Raw genomic sequence first — 22,129 nt, 5'->3', positions numbered from 1 at the left:
TTAGTCTCCCCAGTCGGCGGGAGGTATACTACAGACTCCCTCTGGCGGCGGGAGGTCCGTTAGTCTCCCCAGTCGGCGGGAGGTATACTACAGACTCCCTCTGGCGGTGGGAGGTCCGTTAGTCTCCCCAGTCGGCGGGAGGTATACTACAGACCCCCTCTGGCGGCGGGAGGTATAATGCACATTTCCCCTACTGCTAGGAGGACCATTACACCTTTAGTAAACACAAAGTGCACTGCAGATGCTGTGGTCAAATCAAGACATACAAAAAAGCTGGATGAACTCAGCAGGTCGGGCAGCATCCGTTGAAAGGCGCAGTCAACGTTTCCAAACGTCTCCATTACACCTTTCCCTGCCGGTGGGAGCTCCAATACAGGTGTCCTCTGCCGGTGGATCGTCCATACATTCCGGTCGCTGGGGGGAGATCAGATAAGCGTTCCTCCTGAAGCTGGGAGCACCATCATAAGTTTTCTCCAAAGTTGGAATGATCAGTACACACTCCCCCTGTCCCTTGTCTATGGGAGAGATCAATTAGTCTCAACCTGCGAGTTTGGAGAGGTTAACCCAGCCAGTGTGAGGTTAATTACAAGCTCCCTCTATCGGCGGGAGGAGACTGATTACAGCGTAGCAATAGTGATGGGAACAGCTACAGCTCCTTGTTGGTAAAAGCTTTTTTTTATATTTCAAAAACATAACTTTCTTTACGCAAACACGAGGAAATCTGCAGATGCTAGAAATTCAAGCAACACACACAAAATGCTGGTGGAACGCAGCAGGCCAGGCAGCATCTATAGGAAGATTTTTCGGGCCGAGACCCTTCGTCAAGACTGAAAGAAAAGATAGCAGATTTGAAAGTAGGAGGGGGAAAGGGAAATCCGAAATGAAAGAAGACAGGAGGGGGAGGGATGAAGCTAAAAGCTGGGAAGTTGATTGACAAAAGGGATACAAGGCTGGAGTATCATGGGACGGGAGGCCTAGGGAGAAAGAAAGGGGGAGGGGAGCACCAGAGGGAAATGGAGAGCAGGCAAGGAGTGATTGTGAGAGGGGCAGAGAGAGAGACAAAAGAGAGAAAAAAGGAGGGGGCGAAGAGAGAGGAGAGAAAATTAAATAAATAAGGGATGGGGTAAGAAGGGGAGGAGGGACATTAACAGAAATTAAGAGAAATCAACGTTCATGCTATCAGGTTGGAGGCTACCCAGATGGACCCGAGTCCATCTTCATCTTGATAGTAGAGGAGGCCATGGATTGACTTTCTTTACGTGTGTGATTCACCAGCCTTGAAGCAGATTTGACTAGACTGCTAAAGACCTTGAACTGAATCCCATAATCCACATTTAGCTATGAGATAGGTTGCTAATTTCTGATCTCTTCTCCCCCTTCTGTTGGTAAAGAGTGACAATGATCTTTCTAATGGGCAGTGCTCTACAATTCCAGCAGTTTTTCTCCCCTCTCATTCATGTTCTTCTGTTTACATCTACTATACATAGATCAACTTCAAGCTTAAAATAAGTGAAAGCGCATTCCTAGACTTTACTCATCCTGTCTCAATTTCATTCATTCCCTTTCTCTGTGGCTAAAAATGTTGGGTTTTTTAAAACTCTTCCCAAGATTACTGACCAGAAACACCTATTCAGTTTCTCCTTCCACCAATGATACCTGACCTGCTGAGTATTTGCAGCATTGCTTCTAGAACCAATAGGTGTATAGGAAATAGGAAAATAGAGTCTGCCAGAAGCTGGTTGTGGCAATTCTGACCATAATACTTCCATGGAACTAGATTGTATAAAACTAAAACTACATTTATTTATTGAGATACAGCAGTTACAGACCCTTCTGATCCAACTACACCCATACTACCCAATTACTCACATGTAACCGATTCAGTGACTAATCTGTATATCTTTGGAATGCGGAAACAGGAGCACCCAGCAGAAATGAACCCAGGTCGGTGGTGCTGGAAGAGTGTTACGTGAAGTGTTTTACCATGCCATCATTTTAACTAGATTCAATTTTACTTAAACTACTGGAAAAGAATTCTGCACTGCTGCATGTTTTAAAGTTCAAGTAAATTCAATGTTCAAAGCAAGTTTATTATTAAAATACATACATGTCACCATTTACATATAACCCTGAGATTAATTTTCTTTCATACACAGTAAATCCAAAAAACGCAATAGAAACAATGAAAGACCACACCCAACAGAACGGACAAACAACCACGTGCAAAAGAAAACAAACTCTGCAAACACGAAGAGAAAAATAAAATGTATTTCTTGCTTATTCACTTATTATTAGTAAGTTGTGGGGACATTCCAATGATGGGGCAAGTGAAGGTGAGTGAAATTATTCCTTCTGGTTCAAGAGCCTGATGGTTGAGGGGTAATAACTGTTCCTAAAGTTGGTGGTGAGAGTCCTGAGACTCCTGTAACCTTCTTCCTGATGGCACAACAAGAAAGCATGTCCTGACTGGCAGGGGTCTCTGTGATGGATGCTACTTTCCTGCGACATTTCATGTAGATGTGCTCAATGGTGGGAAGGGCTTTACCTGAAATTTATAAACACAAAGAAATGTTTTTGCTCAAGAGTACCCAACTGGGGCAGCTGAGGACTTGCTGCTTTGAAACATGAATTGCAGACAAGCTTAGATGATGTTTTCAAATGTAGCAGTGTTGCATTTGTAAAGACAAAAATAGGACCACCAACAATTTCATTTGTTTTATTATGGAGAAATTTGCTAATGCGTACAATGATTCTGGTAGTACTAATCATCTGACAGGAGTAATCAGAAACAACTTTATAAATCCTAGATTAAAACAGTTAAGAATTGTGTTGTTAATTATTTACTCTTTAGTTTCACTGAACATTGTAAATGAATCAGTGGTAGTCATTTCTTATTATTGAAAACATCACAATTTGTTAAAGTGCTTAATCTTAAAATATGACTCATGAATTGTTCATTGCCTAATTGTGAATATTTGTGTAATTTCCTTAAAAAATAACTTCACTTTCATGACGAGCCAGTGCTGGTGGTAGTGTTGTTCCACACGGGCCTTTAAAATAAAATCTGCAAAGAAAAATATAAAGCATTAGACCAACAAACTACTTACTTCCATTGAATACAACTGGAATTCATCTTTAAAATGTGCAAAGGTATGAATGGAAGATATGTAACTTAATAGTTCTAAGACACATTATGAAGAGAATTCGATTAAAAATCTAAACTAAATATTTGGATTTTTTGTTTAGTGCATTAGATAGGAACAAAAACATGGGACTTTCTGTGTTGCTTTATTTTCCTGTAGGGATGTTGCAGTCAAACTATTTTATTTCCCTTAAACTGAGTCATCATTTCTCAAATAGAAGTAACTTCGGTCTTTTATCTGCGTGAAAAGTGTCATACAGTATAGAAACCAGCTTTCAATTCCACCGAGTTCTGCTAACCATCTAGTGCCTATTTACACTAATCCTGTTTTATTCCCCAGATTTTCCTTACACTTGAGACACAGGCTACAGATGATGGCATCTGGAACAAAAGTCAACTGGAAGAACTGAGCAGCAGCTAGCTTCCATATTCCACATAACGTCTTGACAAGTAGTGGAACTGCTTGACCCGCCAAGTTCTTCCAGCAGATAGTTTACTTTACCTTTAGTTCAAAGACAATGTACAGTGGCTTTGTCAATGTCTTCGGGATGCAGGAGGAAGCTGGAGCACCAGCAGGAAAATCATTCAGTTATAAGTGACTGAGCAAACTCTACACAGATAAGATCCAAGTTGGGATTGAACTCAGATGACTGGAGCTTTAAGTCAGCAGCTCTACTAGCTGTCATGTGTTAGCTGCATATATGAATTGAGATGTCTTATATCAAAGGATAAGGTAAATTAATTTCCAATATTGTTAGATTGCTACTTTTAATACTCATTTTATGGCTGTCATGCATCTGAGTTGCGCTTTTGTACTGCTGGACATTGCTTCTACTGGCTGGTTACTTGATTTTATTTATTGTTTATTTATTTTATTTGTTGTTTTATAGCATTGAGTACGAGGGTTGCAAACTAATTTTCACTGTATTGGTGCATGACAAATTGATATTAATGACAATAAAGATATTTCATTACATTTCAAGATGTTAAAAACTATACACCTATTTGTAGTTAAACTACCTTTCAGTTAAATTATGTTAGATGGAATGAATTTATTCCTATTTAAAAGAAAGATTAAAGGAAGAACTGTCATAACAAAGAGATATTTTGGGCTAGGAGGTAGGTGACCCATGTAAACAAATTCATTGGCTACTTCAAATCAAGTGGTATTGGCATGCACTGATTCTGTATCCCCACTCCCCCAGGTAACTGTCATTCAATTTCCATCCACCTTCATAAAGTCAACCAAGTAGCATTTGGCAACTGATTTACACTCAGATAGAATTGATTGATAATGGTAAAGTGAAGTGAGTACACAAAGGTGAGCATAAATAAAAGGGCTGGAGAGCAGAGCTTGGGAAGCAGATTGATGGAGCAAATGAGGCCTGAAGATTGCGTACATACCCCTGCAGGAACAAGAGCATTCCTGACAAAAGCAAGATGTAGGATTGGCCCAGAGAGAATATCTTACAAAGAGGTGAATGAAATAAGGTAACGCAGCCTAGGCCTGCCTATCATGTAAACTCAGAGTGCCCAGATGTTCAAATACCAACATGTCTTTCTTTTAAAACACCTGTTCCTCCTGTAGTAATACAGAAAGCAGCAGTTTCTATAAGAAAATTGAACATTTTTTTCCAGTTGATTCTTAATTTTCAACCTGTTTTAGTGGTCAAAAGTGAGTCACATTCATCTGGGAAGATAAAAGTGATGTTTCAATTAATGGATCATCTTATTTTACATTACAAACACGAGGAAATCTGCAGATGCTGGAAATTCAAACAACACACACAAGATGCTGGTGGAACACAGCAGGTCAGGCAGCATCCATAAGGAGAAGCACTGTTGATGTTTCGGGCCGAGACCCTTCGTCAGGACTCCACTGTCGACGTGCTGAAACGTCAACAGTGCTTCTCCTTATAGATGCTGCCTGGCCTGCTGTGTTCCACCAGCATTTTGTGTGTGTTATTTTACATTAAGTTAGTTTGATTTCCTTCGTCACCAAATCCATTCTTTCTGCTGATTTGGGTTGTCAAACATTACCCCAATGTTTGTGAGATTTTTGTCTAAGTATTTGGACATGAAACCAGGTGAAATGGAAGCATCATTCACCTAATTTTCTCATTCAGGTGAATGATAAATTTCTTAAAAACTTTGTGCAGAACCCCATTAAGTACAAAAAAGGTTGACAGAAAAGAAGAAACAAGTTTATTTAAAAAGAAACCTGCAAATTATGTTATTCAACAATATTAAAATAATTTGCATAGAATTTATCAATCCTTTACACTAGAAAAACAATTAAGTGTATTTTTACCTGTATTATGACAAAAGATTCAAAAACTAAAATTAACTAATGATAATCATACACTGCAAACCCATCTCCATAAGATCTTAGAACTCCAGAATTTCAAACAAAGTCAGCTTAATATTAGGAAAAGTGTCAAACTTCTTTACTCCACTGTATCATAAATGCAGGCACATACAGCTGGCTAAGTGCCTAACCAGGGCATCATGTTCACCCACCTGAATTTTGTGGTGGCATTTGAGGTTTGAGTGTTGAACTCTGCAACTGGCACACCCCTTGCAGCTACCTGGGGAGCAAACAACGCTGCTGGATAGACGATTGATGAAGTTCCAACCTAAGTAAACAATTCCAAAAGCAATCTAACTTGGATTGTATGGAATCCCAAGTTTAATTAATGCACAGAATTATTTAATATAACAAGCTTTTAAACTTTCAATATTGAGATTTAACTTGCCGTAAAGGTTAATACACCTAATTTAAGGAGGACATTGTTAAATCAATTTTTTTTATAACAGCAATACATCTGACACCAAATCCAAAATATTGGATTGAAAGTTTAAAACAAACCTTTCAAATACTCCAGCAAAAGTAAAATATCTTACTGCCCATCACATTTTTACCTTTTCAGTTGCTGCTACATTGTGTCTATGCTCTGCCTTACAGCTTTGTGCCTTAACCCAGGTAGACATTTTGGTTCTAATATGTTTAACTGGACTGAAAACAGGAAGCCATGCTACCATAAAACTGGGAATGATCCATCCACAGACCCTCTTTCACAACCCAGAGCAGACTCTTTAATGAATTAATCCCAGACCAGCTTGGCAAGAATTTAGATGTCTTAGCCTTAAATCAATTCTACATTGTATCTAAATCCAGTTAAGTAACCTGAAATTGCAGTGAGATTGAGATCCATAAACAGAAATCACTGTTTTTCCTGTAGCAATCAACAAATATAGAAGGTTAATAAAAGCTGATTTTTTTAATCTCATGGAAGCTAGAATACAAAGAAGTGCAAATTAGGTAACAATTGTACAAATATCTAGCTAGTTCCCATTTAACAATTAATTTGTATACTAGACCTTGGACAATATGGAAGTCTGGTTCCCAAGAACAGTACCACAGCTAGGTTATGAAGATTGATCGTATGAACTGGAGTGTTAATGTTTTAAATGTGGAGAGGTGATACCCAAAGGGTGAAATCATCCTGGGCTGGCCTAGATGATACCAATCATTGAATTTAGAGCTAGGATATCAGTCATATCAGGAAGGATTACTTTACACTGTAGTTAGGGAAAATAAGCAATTCTTCTGCAATCCCACCTACTAAAAGCTGTCAACAGTCAATTAAGAAGTTCAGAGTTGAGGATTAATGGGTGTTTTGTCATTGAAGGTTATGGAACCAAGGCAATAAATGGAATTATGAGACACAAAAAGTATGATCTAATTGAATATCAAAACAGACATGAAAAGAGGCAGAATGGCCTATTTTGGTTTTATACTAACATCCAAAAAGGAATTAAGGTGTTAGAACCATTGTATTCTGTGTTGTGCATTTATTATGTTGGTTATGGTAACTAGTCTCATTAGTGGGGGCATGGTAAAAGCAAAAAAAAAGTGTCATATTCTTGCCTATTTCATGGTAGCTTGCAGCTTTGGACCGAGGGAGGTCATATCTTGGCTGACTACTTAATACCGCTTCAAGATCATATGTTTGCTAATTAGTAATATGGCAACAAAATAAGGAATTTGACTGTTTGCAAACAACCATTTCATTGGAGATGGGGGTGTGTGTGCAAGTTTAACAACCCTGTAGTTGTTGCAGGCTAGCAGCAAATATTTTGTCTTTGGATTAGTTTTGCTACACAAGGGTTGTAAAGAAAGAAAACAGGGCACTCGGCTCACTACGTTCACACTAGCCAGTGGCCACCAATCTGTACAGATTCCATTTTCCTGCCGCAGCCTTCGATATCTAAGCAATTTAAGTGATGGGCTACACACTTCTTATATACTCTCAGTGAATTTGCCTTCACCACTCCCTCCTCTGGCAGGGTGCTCCAAGAACCCAGCACTCCGATGATAAAGCTGTTCTTCAGATGCACACCTTACCCAAATCTAGTTTTGTTCACTATGGGTATAATTTTACTGATGTCCTCCCTGTCTGTAACTCTTGAAATGTTATAAACCTCAATCATGTCCACTGTTATCTTCCCGCTCTCCAAAAGAAAACATACCTAGCTTCTCCAATCTCTCCTCATAATCTTCCACCTACACAACATCCTCATGAATCTCCTCTGCACATCTTCACCCTTAACCAGAGCCATGAGACATTTATATTTTGCAATTTATTTAGGTATCATCTGACAAATGACAACCCTAATTCTTAAAGTAAATGAAAATTAAATAACTTCCATATAATTAATTTAATTCCCAATATTTTAGTTGATTAAGAGGAGAAAAAATATATCAATGATCACTATTCTTAAAGCTAATGACCCAAGTTGAGAAAGGGCACAAAACCTACACCTTGTAGATTAAATTAGGAGACATCAATGGTGATGCCAATTTACTGGCACCTCTGACTGAAACAAGTAAAAACACTTAATTGAACATTCTACTTTGCCTGGAATGACTTGAAAGATGGGTTCTCAATACTGTTACACCAATGGCCAACTCAGAGATAAGTCAGGACAGACATGATTAGAGGGTGATGTTTGTGTTTCATTATTTCACAGAACATCTCAAAAAGAGGAAGGCAGCTTGGATATAGAATGAGTAAATAAACATAGTTTTCTGTCATACTCAGGGAATATCCTGACATCAGAAAAACATTGTTGAATAATAGTTTGACTCTGGAAAACAAATCTATGCCTGATTTATCCTTACTGTAGCTTAAGGGGTTTTGCTTCTGAATCAAAGTTACTCAAAATGTTTTTTTAAATACATAGCTGGCCAGGCAAAGGATTAATGTTCTTGGATATAATTATTTCACATTCAGGGCAAGCAGTGACTTTTCTGTTATTTGTGTTTTAAGATAAGTATATTGGATATAAGCATACAATTTTGGCACAAGTTTTACATGGGTAATCTATTGTTTTTTGTGAGAGATGGAGGTTGGGGATTGATGTTATCATTTGTGTTTTTTTTACAGGGAGGGGGTTGGGGGTTTGATGTCATCATTCTTATTTTCTTTTTGCAAGGGAGGGGGTTGGGGATTTGAGGCTTTTAATGTTCTAGCTGCTGTTTTCCGTGTGGGTGATCTGTCAGTTTTTATGTGAAGGAGGGGTGGGGATTTTGGGGTTTGCGAGTTTTTTTGTGTCCGGGGGAGCTGATGTCTTTTCTTTCAATAACTCCCATGGTTTTTTGTATTTCATGGCCATCTGGAGAAGACAAATATCGAGAGTTGCATACTGTGACAATTAAATGAATGATTGAACCTTCAATATTATTTTCTGATTTTCTTTCAAAGTCTTAAGCCACTATCTTACTTCTGCATTACCAGGCATGACAAGATACAATAGTGCCAGGTTAGCCCGTCAAATCTGAGCCATCTATTTTGTACTATTCATAGTTCAAGTACATTGGGCAAAGGCTTGCTATCATCTCCATTAAGCATATCACATTCTGAAATAACCCTTCCTGTGATGTAATGTAAGCAAATGTCTACTTGCCAAAAGACAAAGGTCACAAATCTCCAGTTCCTTGTTCACTTCCATCAGGACATCTGAATCTAGAGTCTCTCCAAACCACACGACTTGCGGACGAAGCAGACCATTGCAACCCATCTCTTCACATCTAAAAAAAAAGTGTTAAGAATTCTACATTGAAAGAACAAAATTGGAAAATTTAATTTCCTCTTGTGTTAATGCACCTGATCAGAAACTAGCACATAAAAAACAACAGGGAAGAGCAGGATAAGGACAGGACACATGTCCATGATGCAACAGCTGGGCACTCCAAATCTTTACATTTTTAATTATTTCTTTGCTGTGGATTTACAGAACATTCCAACATTGATTAATCAAAATAATCAACTATAATGACCATAAGCACCCTCTCCTGCTCCATCTACCACTACTCTCCTCCACCAGACTTTATCCTCTCACATTGAGCTTCTCATTAGACTCCAATCAACACCTTGCGATGAGAAGGCATTATGATGATCACTGCAAGTCACAACTAAGCCTGTTTTTCACAGGTACTGTGAAACAATATGTTGTCTAGTCCAAGTTAGGACCCTTCTCTGAGAAAAATCCTGGAGGTGTTGCTGTATCCTTGCTGACTGAATCTGTTGGTCAGAAAGTCAACAACTAATTTGCAAAATTGAGTCTATAAGTTTTGATACGATTTTGCTTTGAATTGTAGTACTGAAGGCAGAGATGCAGTCAATAAGCAATAGTCCAACATGCGTGTCTTTACTGTCCAGCTGAGTGCAAGGCCAGGGAGATGGCAGTTGCCAGTGGCTGAGGTTGTCTGAGAGGCTGAAGTTACTGTGTGCCTAATCTACTATTCCCAACACACTTATGACTGTGTGCCCAGATTCTGCTCTAACTCCATCTACAAGTTTGATGATGATCAGTCTGGGAGTTTGACTGTCCTGACCTATACTCTTTATATTGTGTTGTGGTCGGTCTGGAGCTGTTGTTGTTTTTTTTCTTGTGTTATGGGGCTTGGGGAGGACACTAAGCTTACTTGTCTTTAATTTAGGTGCTTTTTTGTTAAATTCTCTTCCTTTGTAGCATATTGTTATTGTATGCTTAATTTTGCACTGTATTAATGCTCCTCATTGGGATTTGGGGTTTTTAATTTGTAAAATGTTTTGAAAAACTAATTAAAAAAAAAAGTTTGATGATGATAATCTTTTCAAATAATGATGAGCTGGAGTACAGGAAGGAGATGTCGAGCCTAATGACATGGTGTCATGACAACCACCTTTCATAACAAAAGAGCTGGTTATTGACTTCAGGAAGTGGAGGGGGTGTGCATGTGCTATTTGCATCAACAGTGCTGAGGTTGGAGGGTTGAAAGGTTCAAGTTTCTAGGAGTGACCATCACCAATAGGTTGTTCTGGTCCAAACACATTAATGTCATGCCAAAAAAAGCTCAAAATACCTCAAATTCATCAGGAAGCTAAAGAAATTTGGCATGTCTCCTTTGGCCCGGACCAATTTTTAAATCAATGCACTGGAAAGCATCCCACCCAGCTGCATCACACTTGGCATAGCAACTACTCTGCCCTTGACAGTAAGAAACTGTGCAGAATTGTGGATGCAGCGTAGCATATGATGGAACCCACTCTCCACATAAATGATTGTCTGCATTTCTAATTGCTTTGGTAAAGCAGCTAATATAATCAATGCCCCCACCTGCCACGGCATTTTCTCTTCTGCTCCTCACCCCCCCAATCAGGTAGAAGATACAAAAGACACCAGGCTCAAGGAGAACTCCTATTCCACTGGTACAAGACTATTCATCAGTTCACTGGTATGAAAAGATGAGCTCCTGACCTCACAATCCATGTTGTTATGAGCTTGCATTTTATTGTCTCCCTGTACTGCTTTTTCTATGTAACTGTAACACTTTACTCTGCACTGTTATTGATTTACCTTGTACCACCTCAATGCATTGTTGTAATAAATATATCTGTATGAATGGTATACAAGTTTTTCAATGCACTTTGGTAGATGTGACAATAATAAACCAATTTACCAGTTTAGGTGGAGTCAATGTCTGGACTAATCCTATGACTGAGGCTCGACTTCATTTTATTCTTCAGTGCTGAAGTTCCAGATCTTAAATGTGTCATAATTATTCTCATTTCTGTGCAATTTAGCTCAAAAAATTTTACTGTTCAAAAACAAGCCATTAAATCTATAAACTCTTGGCCAGAAATCATCTTTGAAGTGTGCTACCCTTCCTCAAGGCCATAAGATACAGGAGCAGGATTAGGCCAGTCACCCTGTTGAGTCTGCTCTGCCATTCCATTATTGCTGATTGATTATCCCTCCCAATCCTATTCTCCTGCCTTCTCCCTGTAACCTTTCATGTTCTGATAATCAAAATTTTATTAACTTCCACTTTAAATATACTCAATATACACAGCCATCCAAGTCAATGAATTCCACAGATTCAGCATCCTCTGGCTAAAGAAGTTCATTTTCATCTATTCTAACTGGACATCTCTCTATTTTGAGGCTTTATCTTCTGGTCCTAGACTCACCTGCTAAACAAAACGTCCACTCTATCTAGGCCTTTCACGATTCAATAGATTTCACTGAGATTTCCCCACAGTCTAAACTCCAGCAAGTATAATAAGCCCAGAGCCATCAAGTGCTCCTCATATTAGTCCTTTAATTTCCAGAATCATTCTTGTGAACCTCCTCTGGACCCTCTCCAGTATCAGCACATATTTTCTTAAATAAGGGGCCCAAATGCTCACAATAATCCAAGTGCAGCCTGACAAAAGCCTTATAAAGCTTCAGCATGACATCCTTGCTCTTATATTCTAGTGCACTCAAAATGAGTGCCAACATTCCATCTGCTTTCCTTGCCACTGACTCAACATGCAAGTTAACCTTTAGGGAATGCTGCACAATGCTCTGAGAGAATCTCCCAATTACAGGTGTCCCGTTTTTCAAACGTTCGCTTTATGACACCTCGCTGTTACGAAAGGCCTACATTAGTTACCTATTTTTGCTAACAGAAGGTGTTTTCACTGTTACAGAAAAAGGCAGCAAAGCTCCTCCCCCAGAACTGCATTCTAGGCACCATTGCTTAAACACGTGCCTGTGAGCACCTGTGCTTTATCTCGATTTATTTTGTGCATCCGTAAGAAAGGTGAGTTCTAAGGTATCAGAAAAGCCTAAAAGAGCTCATAAGGGTGTTACCCTTAGTGTAAAACTAGACATAATTAAGCGTTTCGATCATGGTGAACGAAGTAAGGACAAAGTGAGTTTGGTTTGTGGAAGTTGACGAAGAGATGTTGAAGAGGTTTTGGCATCCCATGAACAAGAAGTGATAGATGAAGAGCTGATGCAATTGAAAGAGGAAAGGATAACAATCAAAACCGAATGCAGTAGTGAACCGACCGAAAGTGAAGTCGTCCATGAACTGAACGTGAAGCAACTGCATGAGGTTTTCGCTGCGATTGATAATGCTACAACGATTGCAGAAAAGTACGACTTTAATTCTGAAAGGGTACGTAGGTTTAGGGCATATTTGCAAGATGGTTTGAGTGCTTACAAAGAACTATGATAGAAAAATGCGCAAGGCTAAGCAATCAAGCATACTGTCGTTTTTCAAGCCTTCCACATCAGACGACGAACCTTGAACCTTGACCTTCGACATCCAGGCAGGCATAGAAGAAGAATTATATTAGTTTCAATATAATTATGGAGAAGGATAGGTCTGGACCCAGGGTTGAGATTTTTGATTGGAGAAAGGCTAACTTTGAGGAGATGCAAAAAGATTTAGGAGGAGTGGATTGGGACAATTTGTTTTATGGGAAGGATGTAATAGAGAAATGGAGGTCATTTAAAGGAGAAATTTTGAGGGTACAGAATCTTTATGTTCCTGTTAGGTTGAAAGGAAAGGTTAAAATTTGAGAGAGCCATGGTTTTCAAGGGGTATTGGAAACTTGGTTCAGAAAGAGGCAGAGATCTACAATAAGTATTGGCAGCATGGAGTAAACGAGGTGCTCGAGGAATATAAAGAATGCAAAAAGAATCTTAAGAAAGAAATTAGAAAAGCTAAAAGATACGAGGTTGCTTTGGCAAGTAGGTGAAAATAAATCCAAAGGGTTTTTACAGTTATATTAATAGCAAAAGGATAGTGAGGGATAAAATTGGTCCCTTAGAGAATCAGAGTGGACAGCTATGTGTGGAGCCAAAAGAGATGGGAGAGATTTTGAACAATTTCTTTTCTTCAGTATTCACTAAGGAGAAGGATATTGAATTGTGTAAGGTAAGGGAAACAAGTAGGGTAGTTATGGAAACTATGATGATTAAAGAAGAGGAAGTACCGGTGCTTTTAAAGAATATGAAAGTGGATAAGTCTCCAGGTCCTGACAGGATATTCCCTAGGACCTTGAGGGAAGTTAGAGTAGAAATAGCAGGGGCTCTGACATAAATATTTCAAATGTCATTAGAAACAGGGATGGTGCTGGAGGATTGGCATATTGGTCATGTGGTTCCATTGTTTAAAAAGGGTTCTAAGAGTAAACCTAGCAATTAATGGCCTGTAAGTTTGACATCAGCAGTGGGTAAATTAATGGAAAGTATTCTTAGAGATGGTATATATAATTACCTGGATAGACAAGGTCTGATTAGGAACAGTCAACATGGATTTGTGCGTGGAAGGCCATGTTTGACAAATCTTACTGAATTTTTTGTAGAGGTTACTAGGAAAGTTGACGAGGGTAAAGCAGTGGATGTTGTCTATATGGACTTCAGTAAAGCCTTTGACAAGGTTCCACACGGAAGGTTAGTTAGGAAGGTTCAATCGTTAGGTATTAATATTGAAGTAGTAAAATGGATTCAACAGTGACTGGATGGGAGATGCCAGAGAGTAGTGATGGATAACTGTTTGTCAGATTGGAGGCCGGTGACTAGTGGTGTGCCTCAGGGATCTGTACTGGGTCCAATGTTGTTTGTCATATACATTAATGATCTGGATGATGGGTTGGTAAATTGGATTAGTAAGTATGCAGATGATACTAAGGTAGGTGGCGTTGTGGATAATGAAGTAGGTTTTCAAAGCTTGCAGAGAGATTTAGGCCAGTTAGAAGAGTGGGCTGAAAGATGGCAGATGGAGTTTAATGCTGATAAGTGTGAGGTGCTACATTTTGGTAGGAATAATCAAAATAGGACATACATGGTAAATGGTAGGGCATTGAGGAATGCAGTAGAACAGGGTGATCTAGGAATAATGATGCATACTTCCCTGAAGGTGGAATCTCATATGGATAGGGTGGTGAAGAAAGCTTTTGGTATGTTGGCCTTTATAAATCAAGAGCATTGAGTATAGGCGTTCGGATGTAATGTCAAAATTGTACAAGGCATTGGTGAGGCCAAATTTGGAGTATTGTGTACAGTTCTGGTCACCGAATTATAAGATGTTAACAAAATAGAGTACAGAGGAGATTTACTAGAATGTTACCTGGGTTTCAGCACCCAAGTTATAGAGAAAGGTTGAACAAGTTAGGTCTTTATTCTTTGGAGTGTAGAAGGTTGAGGGGGGACTTGATAGAGGTATTTAAAATTATGAGGGGGATAGATAGAGTTGAAGTGGATAGGCTTTTTCCATTGAGAGTAGGGGAGATTCAAACAAGAGGACATGAGTTGAGAGTTAGGAGGCAAAAGTTTAGGGGTAACACGAGGGGGAACTTCTTTACTCAGAGAGCGGTAGCTGTGTGGAACGAGCTTCCAGTAGAAGTGGTAGAGGCAGGTTCGATATTGTCATTTAAAAAAGAAATTAGATAGGTATATGGACAGGAGAGGAATGGAGGGTTATGGGCTGAGTGCAGGTCAGTGAGACTAGGTGAGAGTAAGCATTCGGCACGGACTAGAAGGGCCGAGATGGCCTGCTTTGTTATTTGGTATGATTTGGCAAGGCATAGCTTAAAGGTTACTGGAGAGAGTGCTTCTGCGAGAGCGCTTGCGCCAAATGTTTCTGCTGAGAGCACTTCGCTTGTGAGATTTTCGCTATGGTAGACATTGCTGCAGAGAAGTATTTCTACTTTATATAGGCTGTATATTTATCATATCATTCCTGCTTTTACTATAAGTTACTGTTATTTTAGGTTTTATGTCTTATTTGGCTTGATTTGGTAGATTACTTTTTGGGTCTGCGAACGCTCACAAATTTTTCCCATATAAATAAATGGTAATTGCTTCTTCACTTTACGACATTCCGCTTAACGAACCGTTCCATAGGAACACTCTACCTTTGGATGGCAGGGGAAACCTGTACTGAGAGACATTTATAGGGCGAGATTGGGCTGGTAATGTCTTCATTCCGTACAATGTACGAAACTTATAGGTACAGAGGAGTATAAAATCATGAGAGGCATAGATAGAATGAATGCACTCGGTCTTTTCCTAAAGTCAAGAACTTGAGGGGAGGTTTAAGGCAATAGGAGAAAGACTACAAAATCTTGAAGGGCAACTTTTTAAAAAAATAACACGAAGGGCTGTGGAATGAGTCGGCAGAGCAAGTGGTTAAGGCAGGCACAATAACAAATTTTAAAAGACAGTTGGACAGGTGCATGTATTGGAAAGGTTCAGAAGGTTATGGGCCAAACACTATCAAATGGGACAATCTTTGGTACGGCACCTTAGACTCCAGGACCAGTTGGGCCAAAGGGGCTGTTTCTGTGCTGTATAGCTCTACGGGTTTATTGTTCTAATTTCATACTCTTCCTGAAAACAAAAATCAAAATAAAATCTTTGCTCCCAACCCCTGCCAAATTTCTTTCTGTCCACTTCTGGAAACAGGATTAGAATACTGACCAAGATCCACCATCAGCCCATTACAATGAACTTCTACTGTTACCATGACTACACATTCTTCCACCTCACCTCCTAGATTTTATTTCACCAATTTTATAATTTGATTATGCCCGTTTCTGCAACTGGTGTTTTCTATTTTTTTCCCCTTTACTAAGGACTCCTTTCCACTCTGGCTGACTGTGCTCTCAACTTCCAACAGTTACCTGAAAGTTATCACACCCCTTACACTTTTTTCCAAAATCCTGATAGGCTAAACCTTGTCATCACTAACAATCAAACATTGACATATCTAGCACAATTACAAAAATAAGTTTCCTTTCCCAGCGTTCCAAAGAGATCATTCACTCCAGTACTCCCTACTTCTCAGTTACCCTTACATCCTCAGTATCCAAAGAAACAGGAAGTATAACATCTGTCCTTCTAATATTTCCCCATTGTCTGGGAACCAAATCATACTTATGAGTGAAAGAGACTTGTACTCAGCTCTTTTTAGTACATTATGGTTATTGCTCATTACAACTTTAATTCTTCACCTTATGCTCAGAATGATTCCTGTTTTCCTTAAATGAGGCCAGTGTACTTTCTTATGGATGGCAGCAGTGAGAAGAGAGCATGTACTGGATGGTGGAGTTCTCTGATGATGGATGCTGCTCTCCTGTGACAATGCTTGTGTATATTAAACAAATAGTGATTTCTTGCAGATGATGCTCTCATCTTTATCCTCTAGGCTATGTAACACTAATCAGCTAAATGACCAAGAAAAGATACACAAGCCCTCTACCAAAAACATTTTCGAAGCTACACAAACATTGATAGATATCACAAAACTAAACAACATACTGAAACAGAAAACTTTGCTAGCAGAACATTTGAAAATAATATTGATCCAAACTAATAATAAGCACATTTTCTCTTTCCACAGATACTGCCTGACATATAATTTTTTCCAGCATTTTCTGCTCAGGTTTTAGTAAATTTTCATTTACTAAATGTCAAAGCCTAGAAAGCTTTGTGGGATGTGATAAGGTGCTATAGAATAGTTTGTATTTAACTCTGAACTCTAAACATTAACTTTTAAGAATGGGTGAAAACTATCTTGACAAATTTAAACTTGAAATTATTTTCAATGGCAAGTTGAACATTTTACAGATAAAAGTCAATACATTTACTGCAGATCTGTGAAGGACTATGCCTACTTGTGGTATGGAGTGAAACAAGTGCTTCAGGACCACTATATACCTCAATACAATTATATCTACCTGGGAAGGTTCTCAACTGGGATTCTGGCATCTTCTGTATCAGGATCTGGTGCACTTGAAAGAAAAAAGAATATTTTAAAATCTTACAGCACCATTATCAGCTTCTCTTAAACATTACACAGCATTCATTCAGTGTATCAGTTTACTCCTGGTAAAGTGATATCATTTTGTTTATTTCTGGTAAACATCGTTTGGTCTAATACCAAATGGTCCATTCACAACACGTTTCACCTAATCCAAAATCAATCTAACTCATTGTGGTTAGGATATTACAACCTAAATAAAAATCATTAACTGGACCAAATATGCAATATACGGAGAGTGGTTCTCACTGATTTATGAAAAAAGACAATGCAATCCTGAAGGAACGCCAAAAATAAATATCAGGGCAGGCTACAAAATACAACACGTTACATCACAAATATTAGTTTTATTAAGTCATTACCCTTTTCCAGCTAAGGCCGGACAGATAGGACTCCTGTAATTCTCTGATACATTTTTACAGCTCGTGCAGCGTGTTTTGAATAAACTGCCTAAAAAAACACAAAATTAAGTTGATTAAAACAAATGCAAATACACCAACTAACATGCTCAGTAAGTTAACGAACAACTAAAGAGTACATATGGCAATCTTTAGTGCATATTATATTTGAAGATTACGGTTTCATTGAATAATGGTCTGAATTAAATTTTCTATTTATGAACAGAATTTTTTTAAAGTCAGCATTTACTTAATAAAAAGGCACTTACTATCCTCAAGACCAAGAGGACAGATGTATCAATACTCATCAACTGAAATGCCAGCACATCTGCTGAACTAAGAGGCAACAACAATTTACAGTGTGAGTTCGTAGTTTTATATTACTACTACTATGTCGACTCAGTTTTATATTAACTGGATGCCAAATTGTAACCAACCTTTGTGTATGGGATATACAGTCAAATTTCCCGGGAAGGCTAATGCTCTTTGACCTGTCACACAGCAAATCACAATCCATGAATATATTCTTTGGACTGTCTACAGAGACCTGATAAATTGAGGTGGTTCCATCAAACATTTATAGAGATGGAATACACATGCAAGGTGAAAGTAGATAGAAGAATCTACAGATCAATTGAGTAAATCACATATACTTACACAGAAGCACATCCTGATACTAAGTTTTTTTTTAGTTGCGTTTTTAGGGCGGCATCCCCTGAAGTTTCCACATCAATTTCCCTTTTATAATAGAATTGAATGTTCAGTTATCAGGTGATGCAGGGACTTGTTGGTGAAGTCTCCCTGAAATTCCTATCAATATAGCATATAAATATTGTGCCTCCAATTGCAACTATGGTCAATGCAAGATTACACAACAACCTTCCAGACTAGATGTAAAATTCTAGAACTTCAAGAAATTTACGGTACTTTCTTTCTCTGTATCAGACTGATAGCCCATTCCTGGTGCAAGTCAACCATGATATTGACTCACATTTTCTCTTTCCATTAGAGTAGCCTGATTTGCTGGATATGTCCCCAGCCCTTTATTTCACAACACTCTGTGCTTTGTTTGTATTATCTCTCCATTAATCCGCCAACGAGAGGACTACTACCTCTGATCCTCATGCTATCCCCTGCCTCAGCCTGTCACAGAAATTCTTTTTGTCCTATCTGTCCCTTCCTTTGCCTTCTCTGCAACTTAAAACCAGTCCTTACTATTTCACAGTTCTGATGAAAGGTTTTCAACCTGAAATGTTAACTCTGCTCCACTCGCCACAGAGGTAGTCATGGAAAGAAAAACAGAGGCAACATTGCTGACTGACATGATGAGCATTTCTAACATGGTGTTTCTATTTCAGGCAGCCAGCATCTGTAATTTTTCTTTTTATTTTCACCTTACAATCAAAAAACATCCATTTTACATGTCTGCAGTGAGTCTTTTGTATTTATGATCAAAGTTGAGCAATTTTGATGCTGATGGGAAAGATCCAACAGTATTTTTGCAGAGTGCAAATTGGTAGGCAATTGTGATCTGCACCAGCAAGGGCAGGAATTCTGTATTTTCAATCATTTCTTGATGCATTATATAATGTAACAAAACTGAGCCATGGTTGTACACCTTTTCAATTAAAATATTTCTCACTTTTTGTTATATATTTACATTATGGTCTTCATCTGTGCTGTTGTCTGTGAGGAGGGAACTAATAAAGGGAGGAAAGCAGCAAAAGAGCAACAGGGAAAAAAAATGAAAGCTCATACTTTTAATTTGTAATTATAACATTAGTAGGAAGCTCTAACGTAGAGCAATATAGCATGGAAAAAGGCCCTTCGGCCCAACTGCTCCATGCTGACCATAGCATCCCCCCTGCTAGTTCCACTTGCCCATGTTCAGCTCAAAACTCTCCAAGACCCTCTTCTCTATTGTACCTATCCAAATATTGCAATTGTATGGCTTGACCACTTCCTCTGATAGCTCATTCCAAGTACTCACTGCCCTCTATTTAGAGGAGTTACTTCTCAGGTTTCTATTAAATCTCTCCTCTCTTCTCTTGTATCAGCACCCTCAAGTTTTGGACTCCCAAACCCTGATGAAAAGACCATGATTATCTGGATGCCTCTTGATTTTGTAAACTTCTGAGGTCACCTTTCATTCTCTTGTGTTCCAGAGATAAAAGATCCAGTGGCCAATCTCTCCCTGACTCAGGCCCTCCAGTCCAGTCAACTTCCTCGTAAATTTCTTCTGCACTCTTGCCAGCTTCACAATGTCTTTCCTATAACAGGGGAAAAAACTGTACACAAGTGTGACCCTACAGGTGTGTCTTGTGTAACTGCAACATAATGATCCCTACTCCTAAACTTGATGTGTTGACAATGAAGGCCAGCATGTTAAACACCTGGGTACTTGTTATTTTCAGTGAATTGTGCACGTTTATTTCCAGCAACCTCTGTTCCAAAACACTCATCAGCATCCCCCCATTCACTGCAACATCCTATCCTCATCTGACTATTCAAAATGCACCTCGCACTTGTGCAAGTCATCTCCTGTGGCGCCACACATCGCTCTGTTGTTTTACAATGGCGCTCTGATGGTTTTTAACAGAACCTAGTCTCTCCTCAAGTAACCCTTTTACTGTTAATATAACCAAAGAACCTCTTGGGATTATCTTCAACCTGCCGACCAAATCCATCTCTAACTCACTTTTTGCCCTTCTGAGTTCTTTCTTAAACCTACTCATAGACTTTATATATTTGATAGAGGTTAATTTGTACCTAGTTGTCTAAATGCAATCTATGTTCCTGTATTTTTTTCTTACTAGAGTCTCAATGTCACTCATCAGCCAAGGTTCCCTGAACTTGGTATATCTACCCTTTACCCTAACAGGTACATGCTACCTCTTTTAAAAGACTCCCACATGTCAACTGTTGCTTTGCCTTTAAATACTCACTAAGTCAACACCAGCTAGATCCTCTTTAATGCCCTCAAGGATGGCCCTGCTCCAGTTCAGGCCTTTAATCTATGGACTATTCTAAAATTAACAGAATTGCAGCCACTAGACCCAAAGTGCCCCCAACAGCTACTTCAGTTAATGGCTCGCCTCATTCTCTAAGGTCCAGTATTGCACCTTCCTGACTAGATTCCTCCATATATTGCATGAGGAAACTGTCTTGGACAATTATGCAACTGCCTTGAAATATCAGTCTATCATCAGGGTCATTAACATTATTATTAAAGCATTCAATCTCCCTATTACTCTCTAAAAACAGAATTAAGAACTGAGACAAATTGTAATTTCTATAATCATGGCTTTCAAAAGTACAAAGAGAATACATACCATGAATTTCATAAATATTTTTGGATCCTGCTCTTTTGTGAAGCTCATCAATGTTCTGTGTGATAACCACAACTTTTCGGCCTTGCTTGCTCAGTCTAGCTTCACATTCAGCAATAGCAATGTGTGCAGAATTTGGGTTTTTGCTCAACATCAGTTCACGACGGTAGTGATAAAATTCCCATACTCGAGAAGGATTTCGTGAAAATGCTTCTGGGGTAGCCAAATCCTGTTAATGGAAACAAGTGCACATGCAAAATTGAAACTTAAGGAGTTTTGTACTGTTTGAATTTATGGTCTGGAAATTTGGAAACAACAACATTCAGTAGTTGTCTTAATGGTGAATGAAATCGCCCTCAGTAAATAAATTCTACATTTGAATTTCAAAATTGGTTTGACATACATGCAGAATTATTGGAACAGTTTGTAGAAATATGCTAACGAGTCTACACCAAAAATTTAAACAACACTGATGGAAAGTGTCTTTCAGTACACCTCAAGCACTTTACAGTCACTGAAGTACTTTATGTCCAGTCATTGTTTTACTTTACAATATAGTATTGTTTTAGAAATGATAACCGAATGAAAGGATAAAGGATAAATGAAAACCCAGGATAATTCCCTGAGAATCCTTGTATTAATAAAGTCCAGTTGATACAGATACTGATTTATCACTGGGAAATGTCATGAGATTTGTTGTCTTTGCAGCAGCAGTATGTAATAATAGAGCAATATGCAATAATAGAGAAAAATATGTGTATTTTATATGAAGTAGTTAAATTAAGTAAGTAGTGCAAAAAATAGAAGTGACGTAGGGTTCAATGTCCACTCAGAAATCATTTAATCCCAAAAGACAGAACCTTTCAAGATGCAGCACACCCTCTGCATTACACTAGAGTGTAAGTCTAGGTTCTGGCTTGTCTATGGGTTGGTTCTGAACTACCCAAGTTCTGATTCAAGCAGCAAGGGGGAAAAAAAATCAAATGAGCCATGGCTGACATTCCAATGGTATGCGCTATGGAGCATGAAAGCAAACAGTGTACACACTAGCAATATGTAACAGGCAGTTCAATGCAATTTTCAACCTCTATGCGTTTTCAAATGTGCAAGG

At 38.7% G+C, this 22,129-nt stretch overlaps 1 protein-coding gene across 2 annotated transcripts in view; it reads right to left on the bottom strand.

Moving 5' to 3' along the window:
• Window positions 1-2,702: 2,702 nt before the first annotated feature.
• sirt5 (sirtuin 5) overlaps window positions 2,703-22,129 on the bottom strand; it is a 35,687-nt gene continuing 16,260 nt past the window's right edge. For both annotated transcript variants that reach the window (XM_073023918.1, XM_073023919.1), the window contains 6 exons: window positions 21,022-21,247; window positions 17,654-17,741; window positions 17,209-17,262; window positions 9,113-9,236; window positions 5,663-5,778; window positions 2,703-3,064 (listed from right to left, as the gene is read on the bottom strand). In XM_073023918.1, coding sequence (XP_072880019.1) covers window positions 2,989-3,064; window positions 5,663-5,778; window positions 9,113-9,236; window positions 17,209-17,262; window positions 17,654-17,741; window positions 21,022-21,247 — 684 coding nt within the window. In that variant the 3' untranslated portion in view covers window positions 2,703-2,988. The remainder of the gene's footprint in view (window positions 3,065-5,662; window positions 5,779-9,112; window positions 9,237-17,208; window positions 17,263-17,653; window positions 17,742-21,021; window positions 21,248-22,129) is intronic.

The sequence above is a fragment of the Hemitrygon akajei genome, chromosome 20 (genome assembly GCF_048418815.1).
Source record: "Hemitrygon akajei chromosome 20, sHemAka1.3, whole genome shotgun sequence".
NCBI lineage: Eukaryota > Metazoa > Chordata > Chondrichthyes > Myliobatiformes > Dasyatidae > Hemitrygon > Hemitrygon akajei.
This window is presented reverse-complemented; position numbering and strand designations above follow the sequence as displayed.